This window comes from Gopherus flavomarginatus, chromosome 2 (genome assembly GCF_025201925.1).
Source record: "Gopherus flavomarginatus isolate rGopFla2 chromosome 2, rGopFla2.mat.asm, whole genome shotgun sequence".
Taxonomy (NCBI): Eukaryota; Metazoa; Chordata; order Testudines; family Testudinidae; genus Gopherus; species Gopherus flavomarginatus.
In genome coordinates this window covers 67,229,424-67,243,564 of record NC_066618.1, presented here as the reverse complement: position 1 = coordinate 67,243,564, position 14,141 = coordinate 67,229,424, and the positions used below count along the sequence as shown (strand labels likewise).

At 41.0% G+C, this 14,141-nt stretch overlaps 1 protein-coding gene across 1 annotated transcript in view; it reads right to left on the bottom strand.

The window, feature by feature from the left end:
- The window catches only part of CHN2 (chimerin 2), a 205,788-nt gene that overhangs the window by 21,455 nt on the left and 170,192 nt on the right, over nt 1-14,141 (bottom strand). Inside the window, exons 8-10 of the mRNA XM_050938674.1 lie at nt 13,056-13,140; nt 10,481-10,654; nt 8,471-8,548 (exon numbers count right to left, since the gene is read on the bottom strand). Coding sequence (XP_050794631.1) covers nt 8,471-8,548; nt 10,481-10,654; nt 13,056-13,140 — 337 coding nt within the window. The remainder of the gene's footprint in view (nt 1-8,470; nt 8,549-10,480; nt 10,655-13,055; nt 13,141-14,141) is intronic.

Here is a 14,141-nt window from a genome sequence, read left to right as displayed (position 1 = left end):
GCACAACTTAAGTTTTTCTGTGCTTTTTTCCCATCCAACAACTCTTCTTTCCCTTGTTCCTTGCTCTTCCCAAACCACCTGTTATGTCTAAATTTGGACTCTTCAAGTCAAGGACCATGTCTTTTCTTTGTTGTATAAAGGGCACAGCACATTTTAGACGGACTATAAATAATAATTTATAGGGAAAGAGATCAGAACTGGTATTACCTTCCACAGATCTAAACTATGCACATTCAGTGCTGAATTACACTTACACTAAAACTATATTTTCCTTCAAAAGTCCTTGCCCAATGGTCTTACTGTGCTAAATCAAGTGTCATTGTGAGATTTGCCTAAGTTAAAGACTTTAGGATTTGATCCTTTGAAAAAACTGTCAAACTCCAAATCCAGTAAAACAAAGACACTTGCACACAGTTTACACGAATGTCAATAGAAGTCAGGATGCTTTTGAATGGTCCAAGTAACATTTAACAGCATAATACTACGACAAATATGTGTTGTGCCAGCCAATCAAAGAAACAACAACAAAGAAAAGGCCAAAAATGCATTACTACAATGGTGTCTCTGTGGACAAATTGCACAATGAGTATTTTCTATGCCATCAGAACGCAGCAGGTCCACAGCAGTACAGAGAACGACTGTTGCTCTACAGCATCCACATTCATTAGATTAAATAAATCCTTATTATTTCTCTTATTCTAGTTAAAAATCGCTGAAACAGAACATTGTCACAACCTCAGTAAGCCGAATTCTCATTTCCACTAAGGCCCATTTACACCATTTGGCTGTATAAATGAACTTACTGTATGTAAGAACTAGGCATATCGCCTGTTTAATATCCCAACTTCATCAGCATTTACCAACCTGAGATAATATATCCAGAGATAACATTCTCTGCCAGTGACTTGAACGTCTAAGTTTCAGTTTCCTTTCTGATTTATGTTGTAATGCTTTTGTAGGAACAAAACACTGTCCCTTTAAGAATCCTATGGCACTGGCGTAAAATTCTGCCTTCATTGTACCCCTGCAAGTCCAGTTTAAGTCAACAGGAACTCTGCTATTCTATGGCAGAGTTTGACACACAGTGTTAATCAAGATTTTCTATAGCATTCTATCACATTTCGTTTCCTATAGCCTGACGAAGATGATGTGTGTCTAAAAGTTTTAGTAAAATCGTTTCCTCTTATATCATTGTTAGTACTGTGTTCAGGGTAATTAAATGAACTGATTCCATGTGTGTAAACTAACAGTGTTTTTTAAGAGAAATATTTACAGAGATGTTGCAACTGCAGCTAACATTCTAGCCATGTGAACACAGACTGACTTCCTGGTGCCTCCTCCAAACTCTTCCCTCCTGCAACTTGTGCTTCTCCCTACAAGTTCCATACAGGCTGCTACAGTCATGATGTGGAGACACAGCTCACACAGAGCAACAAGACTTGTATGTGTGGGAACAGTGGCAGCAGAAAAGATGCCAGCATCCAACACAGAAACAATCCTCTTAATGTTTGTAAGTTATACTTTGAGCATGATCACTTCAGAATCCCTCCTTTTGTGGTTAGTTTTCCTTAGCTAGTGTAGCCGTTACAGGAATTTTCTTCCAAACAAGGAAAACTTCAGATACAAAGTATTTCTAAGATAATGTGATCTACACCATTTAAAATGTTTGTTTTTTTAAAGGAAAAAAACAGTATAAAATGCAAAAATATTTGAAGAAACAAAGCAGGAGGGAAATACCATAGATGGGAGAGGATTAGGATGATATCTCATACACAAGGAAAGAAAGGAAATATCCTCTCACAAATATGGTAAGATGCTAGGTATACAAGGAGGGCTGCATTTTGTGTGTGTATGTAGGGACATCTACACTTGAGACTGAACACAGATAAATGTGTATTTTTGTGCCATAACCCCCCTATTGTCCACATCTGAAACCGTGAGGCACATTCCTGATGGACAGTCTAGTGCATGAAAGCTAGCACGCATGAGGGGTGTGGGATGTAAGCACCTCCAGTGTGGCATGACCCTGTACTTGTTCTACAGTGTAGCGTAGACAGGGGCAAGGGACGTATACCAGGACATGAGTAACAATAGTACTCCAGGGTCATTCCCACAGTGCACTTATCATTTTGCTGCATGACCCTTAATGGAAAGTATAAAGGTCCCCGAAAACCACTTGCCAGTAGTAGTAGCAGCAACCTATCCTGACTCCCACAGAACAGTTTTCTGCTAAAATGGATTGATCAGTACAGGTGGTCGTGGTTTGACAGCAACTGCCTGATCTCTGGAGCACACCTGGGTGCTCATCGCATGCTCGGAGCAGCTGGCAGGAACACTCACCTGGAGATTTCACAGAGGCTGGAGATGGCAGGCATTCACTGGATTCCATCTCAGTGCCAGGTGCACATGAAGCACACCAGGCTCTTGTACTGGAGGGTGAAGGACTACAGCAATTGCTCCAGGAGTGGACCTAGCACATACCCATGCTACGATGAGCTGGACTGGGAGCTCTCCAGGATTGCAAGTACAGAGCCTGAATGGACTCATGAGCCCCTCCTCAATCCTGCTGGCCTCATCGTCAGATGAGACTGATGATAGGCAGGGTGAGGAGGTAGCGGAGATCTCAGAGGAATTCCCAGAGGAAGCCCCAAGAGACACAGAGGAAGAGGAGCATGTGATTCTGCACCTCTACTGGGCAGTCCTGGTTGAAGAAGCCCCTCCACCAAGAAGCCTGAGGACCCCAGAATCTGACATTGGTACGTTTTACAATGGACCCTCACCCTTTCTGATAATATCCCCTCTTGCTCTGGTGACACATGCCTCATCCCAACCCCCCTTCACCCTAAAATGGTCCCAGAGCAGCACACAGTTTTAAACCAATGATTTTATCAAAATCCCGTGAACCACTATAAAGCATTTAGCAGAAGCCATAACAGGTTATTACCAAGCAATCCCTGTCCCCTTGTGTCTGAGCATTTCTTGGCCACCACTGGCAGCAATAGTCCCTGTGCTGCTCAAAACGGGGGAAAAGAAGGGGGAAGCTGAATGCTAAAAGGCCCCAAGTGGGGAAGGAACAGTTTCATGACATGTATGGTTGTACAATGACCCAACATCATTCATCTCCCACCCCATATCCATCTTTCCTTCCTCTTATGAATGGGAGCCAAATGGAAGGGGGATGTGGGTGCTTAGTTCCTTGTGTGCAGGCCTTGTGTACGTCTGGGAAGACAAAGGGAACTGTTCAGTTGTCTGAAGAACATCAGAGCAGTCCATTCTCCCTGTGACTACTTCAAATGCTTTGTACCATTCCCAGTCCCTGGTGTCTAGCCTCTCCCCATGCTGAGCTGCTCTGCAGAAGCCAGGAGAAGCAAGGGTGCGTGAAGCATCCACTCCAGTGGTTAGCTCCTTAGCAGCAGAGAGGTGATTGACTTGTGGTGCTAATCCAAAAGTTTAGGGAAGAAAATACACTTCTGGAATCACTCTCTGTTTCTCTGTCCCTTTCAATGCTGTTCACTAGACACAGGACCTGGACTTTCTTGCGATGCAGGGGGGATTAAGGGGTGGGTGGATGTTTTCTGTGGTTCTCTGTTCCTCTTCCATGGCAACTCCATCTGCTAGCATAGAATACAGTCCATTTTCTCTTGAATTGACACCCAGTCCTGTAAGCATAATTCAGTAAATTTTTGGTGTAGCAGAAATTCAAGATGGTTCTTCATGTTTAATAGCAGGGCAAATGTGCTTGGTCCAACTTTGTAGCTAAACCCCACCACTCAGTAATATTTAGATGGGTCATCATTATCAGAAACATCTCTCTGGCATAGGTGGCCAGGTGTCCTCCACAGGACTGGAAAGCCACTACTTTTTTCCATTTCAGTCTCTTAAAAATTGCTATGTTCTCCAAGTGATGGCCAGCCTTTAAAGAACAGAAAAGTGACTTGGTAACGTTACCCTTGAAGGAACCAAACGCTACCTCAAGTGGTCCATCCATGCACTGTAAACATTATAACACTTTTAACAGCAGTACTGCAGGCATCTTACCATTTTTTAAATCTCAGCTCCTTCCTAATGGGCTGCAAAAGTAGTCTGAAGAAAGGAGGGTGTAACAGCTGCATTTCCGGGATTCTAAAATGTATCAGTGTTGTGGCTTCCATAGAACAATTGCATGATGTGGGGGCATGTAGTTACTTTCCAAGGAAAAATGCAATATAATGTTACCCTTGTCTTTGACTTGGCAGGACATTCCGATGCCAACAAAGAAGCCTTTCCAGTGGAAAGGCAGGAGTGGCACCATAGAGATCGGAGAGGAAGACACAGAAAGACTTGTTCATTGGCATAGATGGAAGTCAGGAGCAGTTCAAATTTCTTAGAGCAAGGAAGGATTGGGCTCTTAGGCACAGTTAAGGCTTTCCTGAAAATGGAGAGTTGCACAGGCAATGGGAGTACGTGCAGAGGGAACAGGATCATGCACTCAGAAAACCTATAGTCCAATTGCTGGTAGCATGCTGCTGTAGCACCTGCTCCTCTGCATGAACAAACAGCAGCCCCTCCTTCTCCGAGTCCTCCTTGTGGCCTGCCAGGCTGCTGCTGAGTCAGTGAATCCCACCACCACCTCTGACAGGAAGGAACATGATTGATGCCTGGCACAACATCCTTTGCATGCACCTGAAACCCCTTGGGAGGGGAACCCTCCAGAGCATTCAGGACGGGAACAATGAGCCTGATCCAGTTCCGGAAGACCAGCTTGTGTACGGTCCCCAAATCTCACACTGAAGATATCCCCATTTCCCCCCCTCCACCCACACCCTCCAATATTTTGAAGCCATTCCTCCCTTGTCAGGGAGAAGGGAAGGGGTAGGAGACATATTCAAAGACATTAATGTTTGACCACCTTTGAGGGAATCTTGACCTGTTGTTGCTGTGTATTTGATCTTGTTATGAACTGTTTTAGCTCTGTGTTTGATGTATGTTTGTCCATAAAAGTTACTGTTCACATCACTTGTGTGTGCACCTGGCTTTCTGAGTATGATCAACAAGTTTTCCACACATTAGGGAGGAGTCAGCAGGATTCACAGCACTTGACTGGGATTTCTACAAGTGTGGGGCCAAAGGAATGCAATTAATTCTGTCCCTCCAACACCCCTGGCCCCCACTAGCCAAGAATTTCCTAATGTTGAACAAAGAAACAAAACACCCAGGGTTCATTACAGTGAAGTAAACTGTGAAACAACCGTTGCTGTCCAAAAGTGCCAGAATAAAAAACAGAAGAGGAGTCACTTGAGATGTCTTTATGGCTTTGTTAACAACTTAATTGATAATACAGACAAAAGAAACAAAAATAAATTAACAGTGAAAATATAGGACATTGAGCAGTGCATTTAAGACCCCTCCCCACACCAAATAGTTACCACTAGAAATCATGGGAGTACTCATGCATAACAGCTGATAGAAAAACATTTTTTGTGCAAGGAATGTGTAAATTCCTTCCCTAAATATTGCAGAACTTTTTAAAAATAACATTAACAATGCTTAAGTGCATCCCATACAGCAATCCCAAACACAGCAGTTAACATATAACACATTGCTTAATGATGCCTTTAAATTGCATTAAAGCTCGCCTCACAAAACCACGGCCTAAGGTATTAACCTTGAGGGCTGTTCCTCAGTTGTCTGCTTTTAGTTAGTACAGTAACATCAACTGCAGGGGATTGAAACCCTCTGAGGTATCTCACAATGTAAGTATATGGCAATGGTCTGTTGAGCTTTTCCAGCTGCACCAGAGGGCCACATTAACATCCCTTGGCAGAGTCTTCTGGCTCCTCAGTGTTCCATGATGTACGAGCACATAGCATCGCTAATTCCCCTGGCTCATTGGGAACCAGGAGCTATGCACGCAGGGGAAGGATCTGGCTGCCTGTACAGGCTTTGAACAACAGATCTGTCCTGTGCCCACTTGCTGCGGAAGTATTCCCCCTTAGCCTCACATACATTGTGCAAGGCACAGCATGCCACAATAATCCGAAATGTGCTGGCCACAAAGATAGCCGGACAGGTCTGCAGGCATCACCAAGGGGCTTTCAGGCACCCAAAGGTGCATACCACCACCATCTTGCAGCTACTTCCTTTTTCTGGGGTTGGTGATGTCAGGTTGATGTTCCATGAGTCACGGGTAGGAGTGAGTTTGTGGGGTCCCCAGAATAAAAGTCAGCACAGAAATACCATATAGAACCACATAATTTCAGAGGAATAAAGTCCTTTCTTCCCCTCTGTGGTACAGCCCTAACCATCTACGCACATTGGTGTCATGGATCTTTCCTATGTGCCCAGCGTTCGCATTCATGAACTGACCCTTGTAGTCCACTAAGCTTTGGAGAACCAGTGAATGACCTTTGTGGTTCATGTAGTCACTGGCCCCTTTGGGTGGGCAAAGTACTGGGATATGTGTTCAATTGATGCCCCTGCACAGTTTGGCAACCTCAGCCTCTGAAAGCCTCTCTACCATTTCAGGGATTTTGGCTCTGGCAACCACTCCTGGGTAGATCACAGTGTTGATACCTTGGCAAACCTGTACAACCACTGCCTCAACAGCTGACTTCCCAACCCTGAATTGGTCTGCAACTAACCTGTAGCTGTCAGGTGTTACCAGCTTCCAAAGAGTGATACCCACCCACTTTTGCACTGGGGTATGGGTTTCCAAAATCAAGTGATTTGACATTGGAGAGTTGGTGCAAGCTTCTTGTGCAATTCCATGAAGATCTGCCTCCTGATTCTGAAGTGCGGCAGCCACTAATAATCAGCCCAGCTTTCCAAAACAACGTGATCCCACCACACCATGACGGTTCTCCAGGACCAGAAGCGGTGGCCCTCCCATGGGCATACCATTGCACTCCCAGCACTCAACACACCTGTTTCTTGGGATCCTACTGGACTTCATTCCCCCCCGACTCAGTAAGCTGTCTTTGCTGACTCAAATTTATGTGGGTCGATTCTGTCCAGTATCCAGTACTGCACCACAGGAACATTTGTCCAGTGAGGAAGGGCAGAACCACATTGTCATACTTGTGCTCCATGTCTCCAACACAGTTTGGTAGAAGTGAGAGAGAGCTGCCATTGCCAAATGTTTGAAGGCAGAGTACAGTACCAGCAACACGTAGCAAGGCGGTTCCCAGAGTGTCTCCTGTGATGCACAGGACTCTGGGTTACTGCCCCTGAAACAAGTATCAGAGGGGTAGCCATGTTAGTCTGGATCTGTAAAAGCAGCAAAGAGTCCTGTGGCACCTTATAGACTAACAGACGTTTTGGAGCATGAGCTTTCGTGGGTGAATACCCACTTCGTCAGATGCATCGTGGGTATTCACCCACGAAAGCTCATGCTCCAAAACGTCTGTTAGTCTATAAGGTGCCACAGGACTCTCTGCTGCCCCTGAAACGATAGCACTACTGTGGCAGACAAAAAAGAGGCAGTGTGAACACAGGTATATGTCCTGTGCACAGCGTGTACCCGTTCCCCATTCAGCATATATGAACACTCAGCACAGGTATGGGGTACATGTGCAATTCAGTACACGGACAGGTACCCAGGGAAGCATGCAAACGTTGTATGCGGTGTTGTTGTAGGTTCCAGGATATTAGAGGCACAAGGTGGGTGAGGTAATATCTTTCATTAGACCAACTTCTATTGGTGAGAGAGACAAGCTTTCAAGCTTACACAGAGCTGAAGACCTGAAGAAGAGCTCTGTGTAAGCTCAAAAGCTTGTCTCTCTCACCGACAGAAGTTGGTCCAAAAAAAGATATTACTTCACCAACCTTGTCTCCCTATGACACACAGATACCGACAGACACAGTACTGTGAGCTAAGTGGTAGGGCCTATGTGGTTTGCAGAATCTTGTGGGTTTTTAAGTAAGCATTCTTTATATAAAATTAGCTAAAGATTTTGCAGTTTTTTTGGACCCTTGTTGTGAATTCCCATGTATGATGTAAATCCGCTTACCTATTAAGACAACTGCACTTTGACCATTTTAGCACTGAGTATAACATTCAGCACAATGACAACTGCAGTCTACCTTCCTGGACAAAGATCATTACTGTTTATTACTATTTATTATTGTAGCATCCACGATGTGCTAGATGCCTTCCAGACATTCAGGAATGTTCCTGTCTGAAGTGGTAACCTAGAGGTGAAAGGCTCTAGCCCACTATCATCTGAACCTTTCACCTCCCTAGCTACATTTATTTGTTTTGTGTTTATCTACTTTATTCCAACTATGAAATATGATTTTATTCATGTGAAAAGTGCTACAGAAATTGGTAAAAAATAATAACATCAGAAAAAAGATAGGTAACATTTTGGGCTTCTGCTTATAGACCAGTTTCCTCACCATGGTATTTGAGCACCCAGATACCAGTAAGAACAGTGTCTCTTTAAACCAAAAGGTCAGCTGAAAACCCATCTAATATTAAAACACACTGTACCTCGATCAAAGGCCATTTTGACATCTTCAATGTGTTCAGTGAACCCCGAGACTCTGTAAAGGCCCTCTGACTTTAAACCTGCAAGATAAACATCTGATTTAGCTTTATTTCTATCAACAGATATATATCAACAAATATTCAATCTTGTCAAATCTAGTCACAGTTATTTTATGTTATGTTAATAATTCCATATATGAAATGTGACGAGCAGTAATTTTAATAATTTTAAACTTCTGAATATTTTAAAGAAGAATTAAGGTAATTTTTAAAGACTACAAGTTGGTTACATTTTCTGGTTTTACTAGTTTGGTAGGGTATACAAAATATCAGCTACAAAATACTGAAATTTGCCTATACTGGCAGCTCATGGTGTGATCACTTCTTATTTGGTCTCCTTTTTTTCGGTCTGTAATTACTATAGCTTTAAATTTTGCCTTCCCTATGTCTGTGTTCTTAATGACCTATAGCGATGCCAACAATTAACGTTACCTTCCTATGACCCTTTTTGCTCTCTGATTTTGCTGTCAATCTTAACTGGTACGTGCAGCATGCACTGTTCTTTCACACAACACATCCCTCCCACTGTTCTTTGCCTGAGTGGAGATCTGTTTGCTGCTAGCCTCCACAAATCTTCTTGCACTGTTTCCATCCTTACAGGAAAGAAGGGTGGTCCAAACAGCAGATACAACTAGTAAAAATGGCTTCCATGGCTGTTATTTGTTTTAACTCACCGGTTCTGTATTGTGACCATGCCCATATGATCACTCAACAAACAGACACTACTAGCCTTTCTTAGCTACTAAGCCTATATTATGACCAAAACCAATATCCCAACAGGAGAGATTTTGAAAGTTCTCACAGCAGTTAAGGTACTGATTATGAAAGAGGACAACCAATTTAGAGTTAATTGACATTTGTAAAAGAAAGAATATTTCTATATCAAATGCAATATAGCTTTCTAATATGTCCTTTGCTATCATTATAGATACTTATGTTTCAGTAAAACTGTCCTCTCTCAAACCCATCCTCTCTCTCCACTTGTTCTTGCAGTGATGATATAATCCTGGCTGAGATTTGCAGAGCAGTACAGAGGATTTAGCTGCAGATCTTCTATTAATTTTAATGGAAGATGTGTGGCTAAATCCCATACACTGCTTTGAAATACCCATGTCTGGCAGCAGTGTGTTGCCATGCAGATTACTATCAGGTCAAAAATTCAGCATTATGAGATCTTATGCAGAACATGACTAACAGGGGAAACATGGCTTATCAGGTGGCACAACTCACATGCAAGCCACCAATAACATATATATATGATCATTAGCTTGTAATCATTTTACAGTTGGTGTTATTGTAATTTGTAAATGTGGAATGCATGTCAGTGCAGTAAAAGACATCACAAGCTGGCTTTTTGGCTGTGACATGTTGCTTGGCTATGTCATTCATCAGTCAGAAACAGAATGTAATGTGAATTTCACTAGAATGTCGCACTCCTCTTTCACATTTTCTATAAGCCATTTCCTTTCTTTTGTATTCTCTCGCACATGATCTGAAATAGTTTAAAATTAAAACTATTCATAACTTGGACGGAATTAAACTCTGATTGCTTTGAAATGAAAATATTGTCCATACATCTGTCAAAGGTAAATGAATCAAGTGAAAAGACATATAAACGAGTTTAAAGTTTGCCCTTTTAAAAAGTATGACATTAATAGTTTGCATTCTAGAAGAGACAGCTAATATATTTTTTAAAAATCAATTTAAATAATTTGCATTTGGAAATGACAGATCTGGACTTTACTAGCCAATGCAAAACAGTAGAATTTTTACTAAAAGAACTACTCCTGTTCACTCTTCCATTTCCTTGGGCTTATTTTTTCTCCAAACTTAACATGTAATTCAAAGTTTATTTAATTTTTGTGTGTATCTGCTACTCCTTGATCACAATTAATGTAGTATTATAGACCTAGTGACATTCCACTCTAGTCAAACAAAGAAAATCATGCAAACCTCTTGCTTCTATTTCTCGAATGCATATATCCACAACCATGGGTCTCTGTGTGTTGTGGGCCTTCACTAGTGTAGTGAGGTCACAGCAGTAGACTCTCTTGATCCTCTTGAGGTCTGGTTGACAGTCATTGGGCACATATTTGGAACACTGTTTGTGTACGTTCAACCCACAGTCTGTGAATAAAGTTTTGCCAGAATTAATGCATCCATTGATAGGTTTTGCTAAGTAATGGTTTCATGAGCCTATACAAACAAACAGGAAAACCCTCAGCCCTCAGACAAACCCAGAACAAACACAAAAACTCTTCACATTGCTCTCTAGTGACTCCTGTGGCTGACTCACTCAATAACATTGATAGGACTTGGTGACATACAACACCCAGAAGAGAGGGTCACTGCAATGCTGAGATTCTGAAGAGGGAAGAGGTTGGAGGATGCCTGAAAAAAGTTAGTGAGAAGAGCTCAGAAGATGACTATCTTGCATCAGCCCCGAAGTGTGTTAGGAAAAAACCAGGGCCAGGATCAAGGACTGCACTCCAATGTACTTTTCACAGAAGTTTGCTTTCTACTGTAAAGCATTTACAGTTCTGCTTCTGACTGATAGTGTATGTAGAGGAGCAAAGCAAAAATGTGCTTGTTATTAACCAAGTCCTTATGCTATAATCATTCAGGGCTCCTTAACATTCCTGAAATTATCACTGGTAAGGCAAATATACCTTTTGCATATTGATTACTGGCTGAACTACTAAAATTTTAAACAACTCTCTGAACTACTTGAAACACATCTCAATATTACGTTCTATAAAATGTCAATAAAACAAAATCAAATTGCCACTAAAAACAATAAATCAAACCTTCTATAAGTTTAATGGAATCAGTTTAGTTGATTTGGTCTCTTCAGACAGAAACTACTGCATAATGGATTATTGTTCAGTGAAATTTAAGTAAATCTGGCCAGCTGCATTTAGGATACTCCCTTTATTGTTTTCAACTTTCTTGCAAAACATTTCATGTGAGGTTAAAAAAAAACTTGTTTGTCTACTTAGAGTTAAATGTTGGTAATTTAATGCGGGAAAGTGTTAAGCTTCATACTAAATAAATAAGCCTTTTCGTAGGTTAGATATTTTAAATTAGGGGAACAAATCCAACAAGAATCATTAGATCCACATGGTCAATTTTTACCCATTTACACTGAGGATTAAATAGCCTGATCAGTAAATGGTTATTAATTTTCCTTTTTTTATTTCATTTTTATACTCTTTGTCTTGCCTCTGACTCATCTGTAGGTAGAGAAGATGAAGTAGTAAAGTACAATAAGTGGGCCATGCATGTATTGATACTTTAAATTTATAAATCAATTTTTATCTTAAAGGACCCTCAAATTGCTATACAAATTTTATGTGGCGTCACTTTACCCACCCTTCAGATTCAGTCTGATGTGGGGTTGCAAGTGGCTGCTGTTAATTGGTGCACTGTAACACCCATAAGGTTAGGACAGAAAGTGAGAGAGAGCGCTATCTTCAACTGAAAGTGGAAGGAGAATTTTGGTTAGCAGAATGTAGTTACCAAAATTTGCATGTGATGCATCAAAAAAAATTTCCATTCCTGCATCAAACAAAATCATGGAGTAATGGTTCTTGGTTTATTGCAGAAATGTAGCAAACAAATGAAAAAAAGGTTAAAGAAAAAGAAAAACCAGGAAATTAATTATTTTGTAAATGAGGGTAACATTTTTTTCTTTTCCACAAGGTAGGATACTTTGAGGTTTGTAGTAACATATGGTATTTTTATTGGTCAAAGGTGATCATCTTTTCCCAGAGGAGGACATTTTTCAAGAGTGAGTGGCAAAAAAGATGAATTATGAAGTCTAGCTGAGGCTGGCTTTGTGCCATCTTCAGATCTTGTTTCTTAAGATGTACAAACATATAAAACAAAACCTGACACTACCATAAGGAAGATGATTTACAAGATGCTGATGAAAAACCTAAACCAAAATACTGGGGCATACACATTGCCAACGTACTGTTATAAAGATGTCCATGGAGAAATGCCTCTACTTCTAAGCCAACTAAGCAGGAAAAATAAACAGGACAATATTTCTACGTCCTTTGTTTAGGGAAAAAAAATCAAGTTTTCCAAAGGAAAATATAGCACCATCTTCTTCCCAATATGTTTACATATTCTTGTAAGGCCCTACAAGAGTCCAGAAACAATCAGGATAAGTAAAAAACAAACAAACAAACAAAAAAACCCTGGTACTGCTAGTTTCTCTTTTCTTCAGATATGAAAAGTGGAAAGATCTCCCTCCCTCTCCCCCCTTATTCTCCCCTGCTAACACTAGGACTGGATCCTGATTTCTGTGCAACTCCCATTCCTTATTGTTATTGTTAAAATGTGTACCTAGAGCTCAGCACTTCTTGAAAAGGGCTAAAATACAGCAAATTCAGCCTTTGGACTAATTAGATAGCAATTTCTTGTTTCATTTTATGAAACTGTCCCCCATTCCTCCCTCCCGGAGCTTACCCTTTTATTTTTTAGAAGAAAAAACCAAGATAAATTAAATGCGTAAAACTACCTGAACACCTGACTCCCTGAGCGATGAGCCCCCACATGAAATTGGCACAGTATTCACACCAGTGTGGACCTCGGAATGTGTAGACCTGTAATACAATCAAAAAAATGGGGTCATCAGGAGGCAGATGGTCTGACAGCTGGAAGAAGTAAGAGAGATAAACAACAAAGGACTCAGTAGGAGTAAGTCTTCAGCATACTGTACACACTTCTTTCCAAAGTCTGTATGAAATAAATCCTGGGAAAATAAATGTGCTTTGATCTTTATGTTCTCTTATCTCACAATAGGCCTATCATAACACAGAACTGGATAATGTATGGCATAGAAACAAATTACTTTTAAAACATTTTTTTTGCCAGTTGATGTATTTCTTTTGTGTCACTATGATTCTATACCTACATTGAGTTCAGTGCAGATGCAGAAGTAGTAACTGGGTTTAGTCCACTATCAAAATGGACAAAAATAAAATAATCCAAGGAGCTGTAGTGATTCCTTTTACTGGACTAGCTAAAATAAAATCAGAAAGCTTCAGAGATTCACCCACTCTGCAAAAGACCATTGGAAAGAGAGGGAGATTTTTCTTCCACTGAATTATCTCTGCTGTCATGCTGTGGCCAAACTCTGCTTTCCAATACGCTTTCACAACTGTTACTGATTTCAGGGGAACTTGATTAGGGTACTGAGGACAAAATTTGATACCCCTCCATGCAGCTTCAAAGTTCTAATATTTTGAATATTGCATAGGTATTAGTACAATAGGATTATGGCATGGGTCCATCATGTAGGCATTTGCACCATCTGAAAAAAAGAATTAAGCAAAAGCCAAGGGAATCAAAAGGAGTAATGAACAATTTTTGTAGATATTCTAGGCAAAAGTTGGGCAATCATTTGTTTTTGCACGTCTGAATCAATTACAGACATAGGCAAACTACACCCCCTACCAAACCACCTCTCATTTTACTACAATCCCCACATCAGTATAATAAGGGGAAAATGGCATGAAAAGAGCAGACAGACCACAGTTTCCTCAGTTGCCTTTTGCACAAAACACTTGCTTCACCAACTGCATTTTAAAAAACTTATAATGGG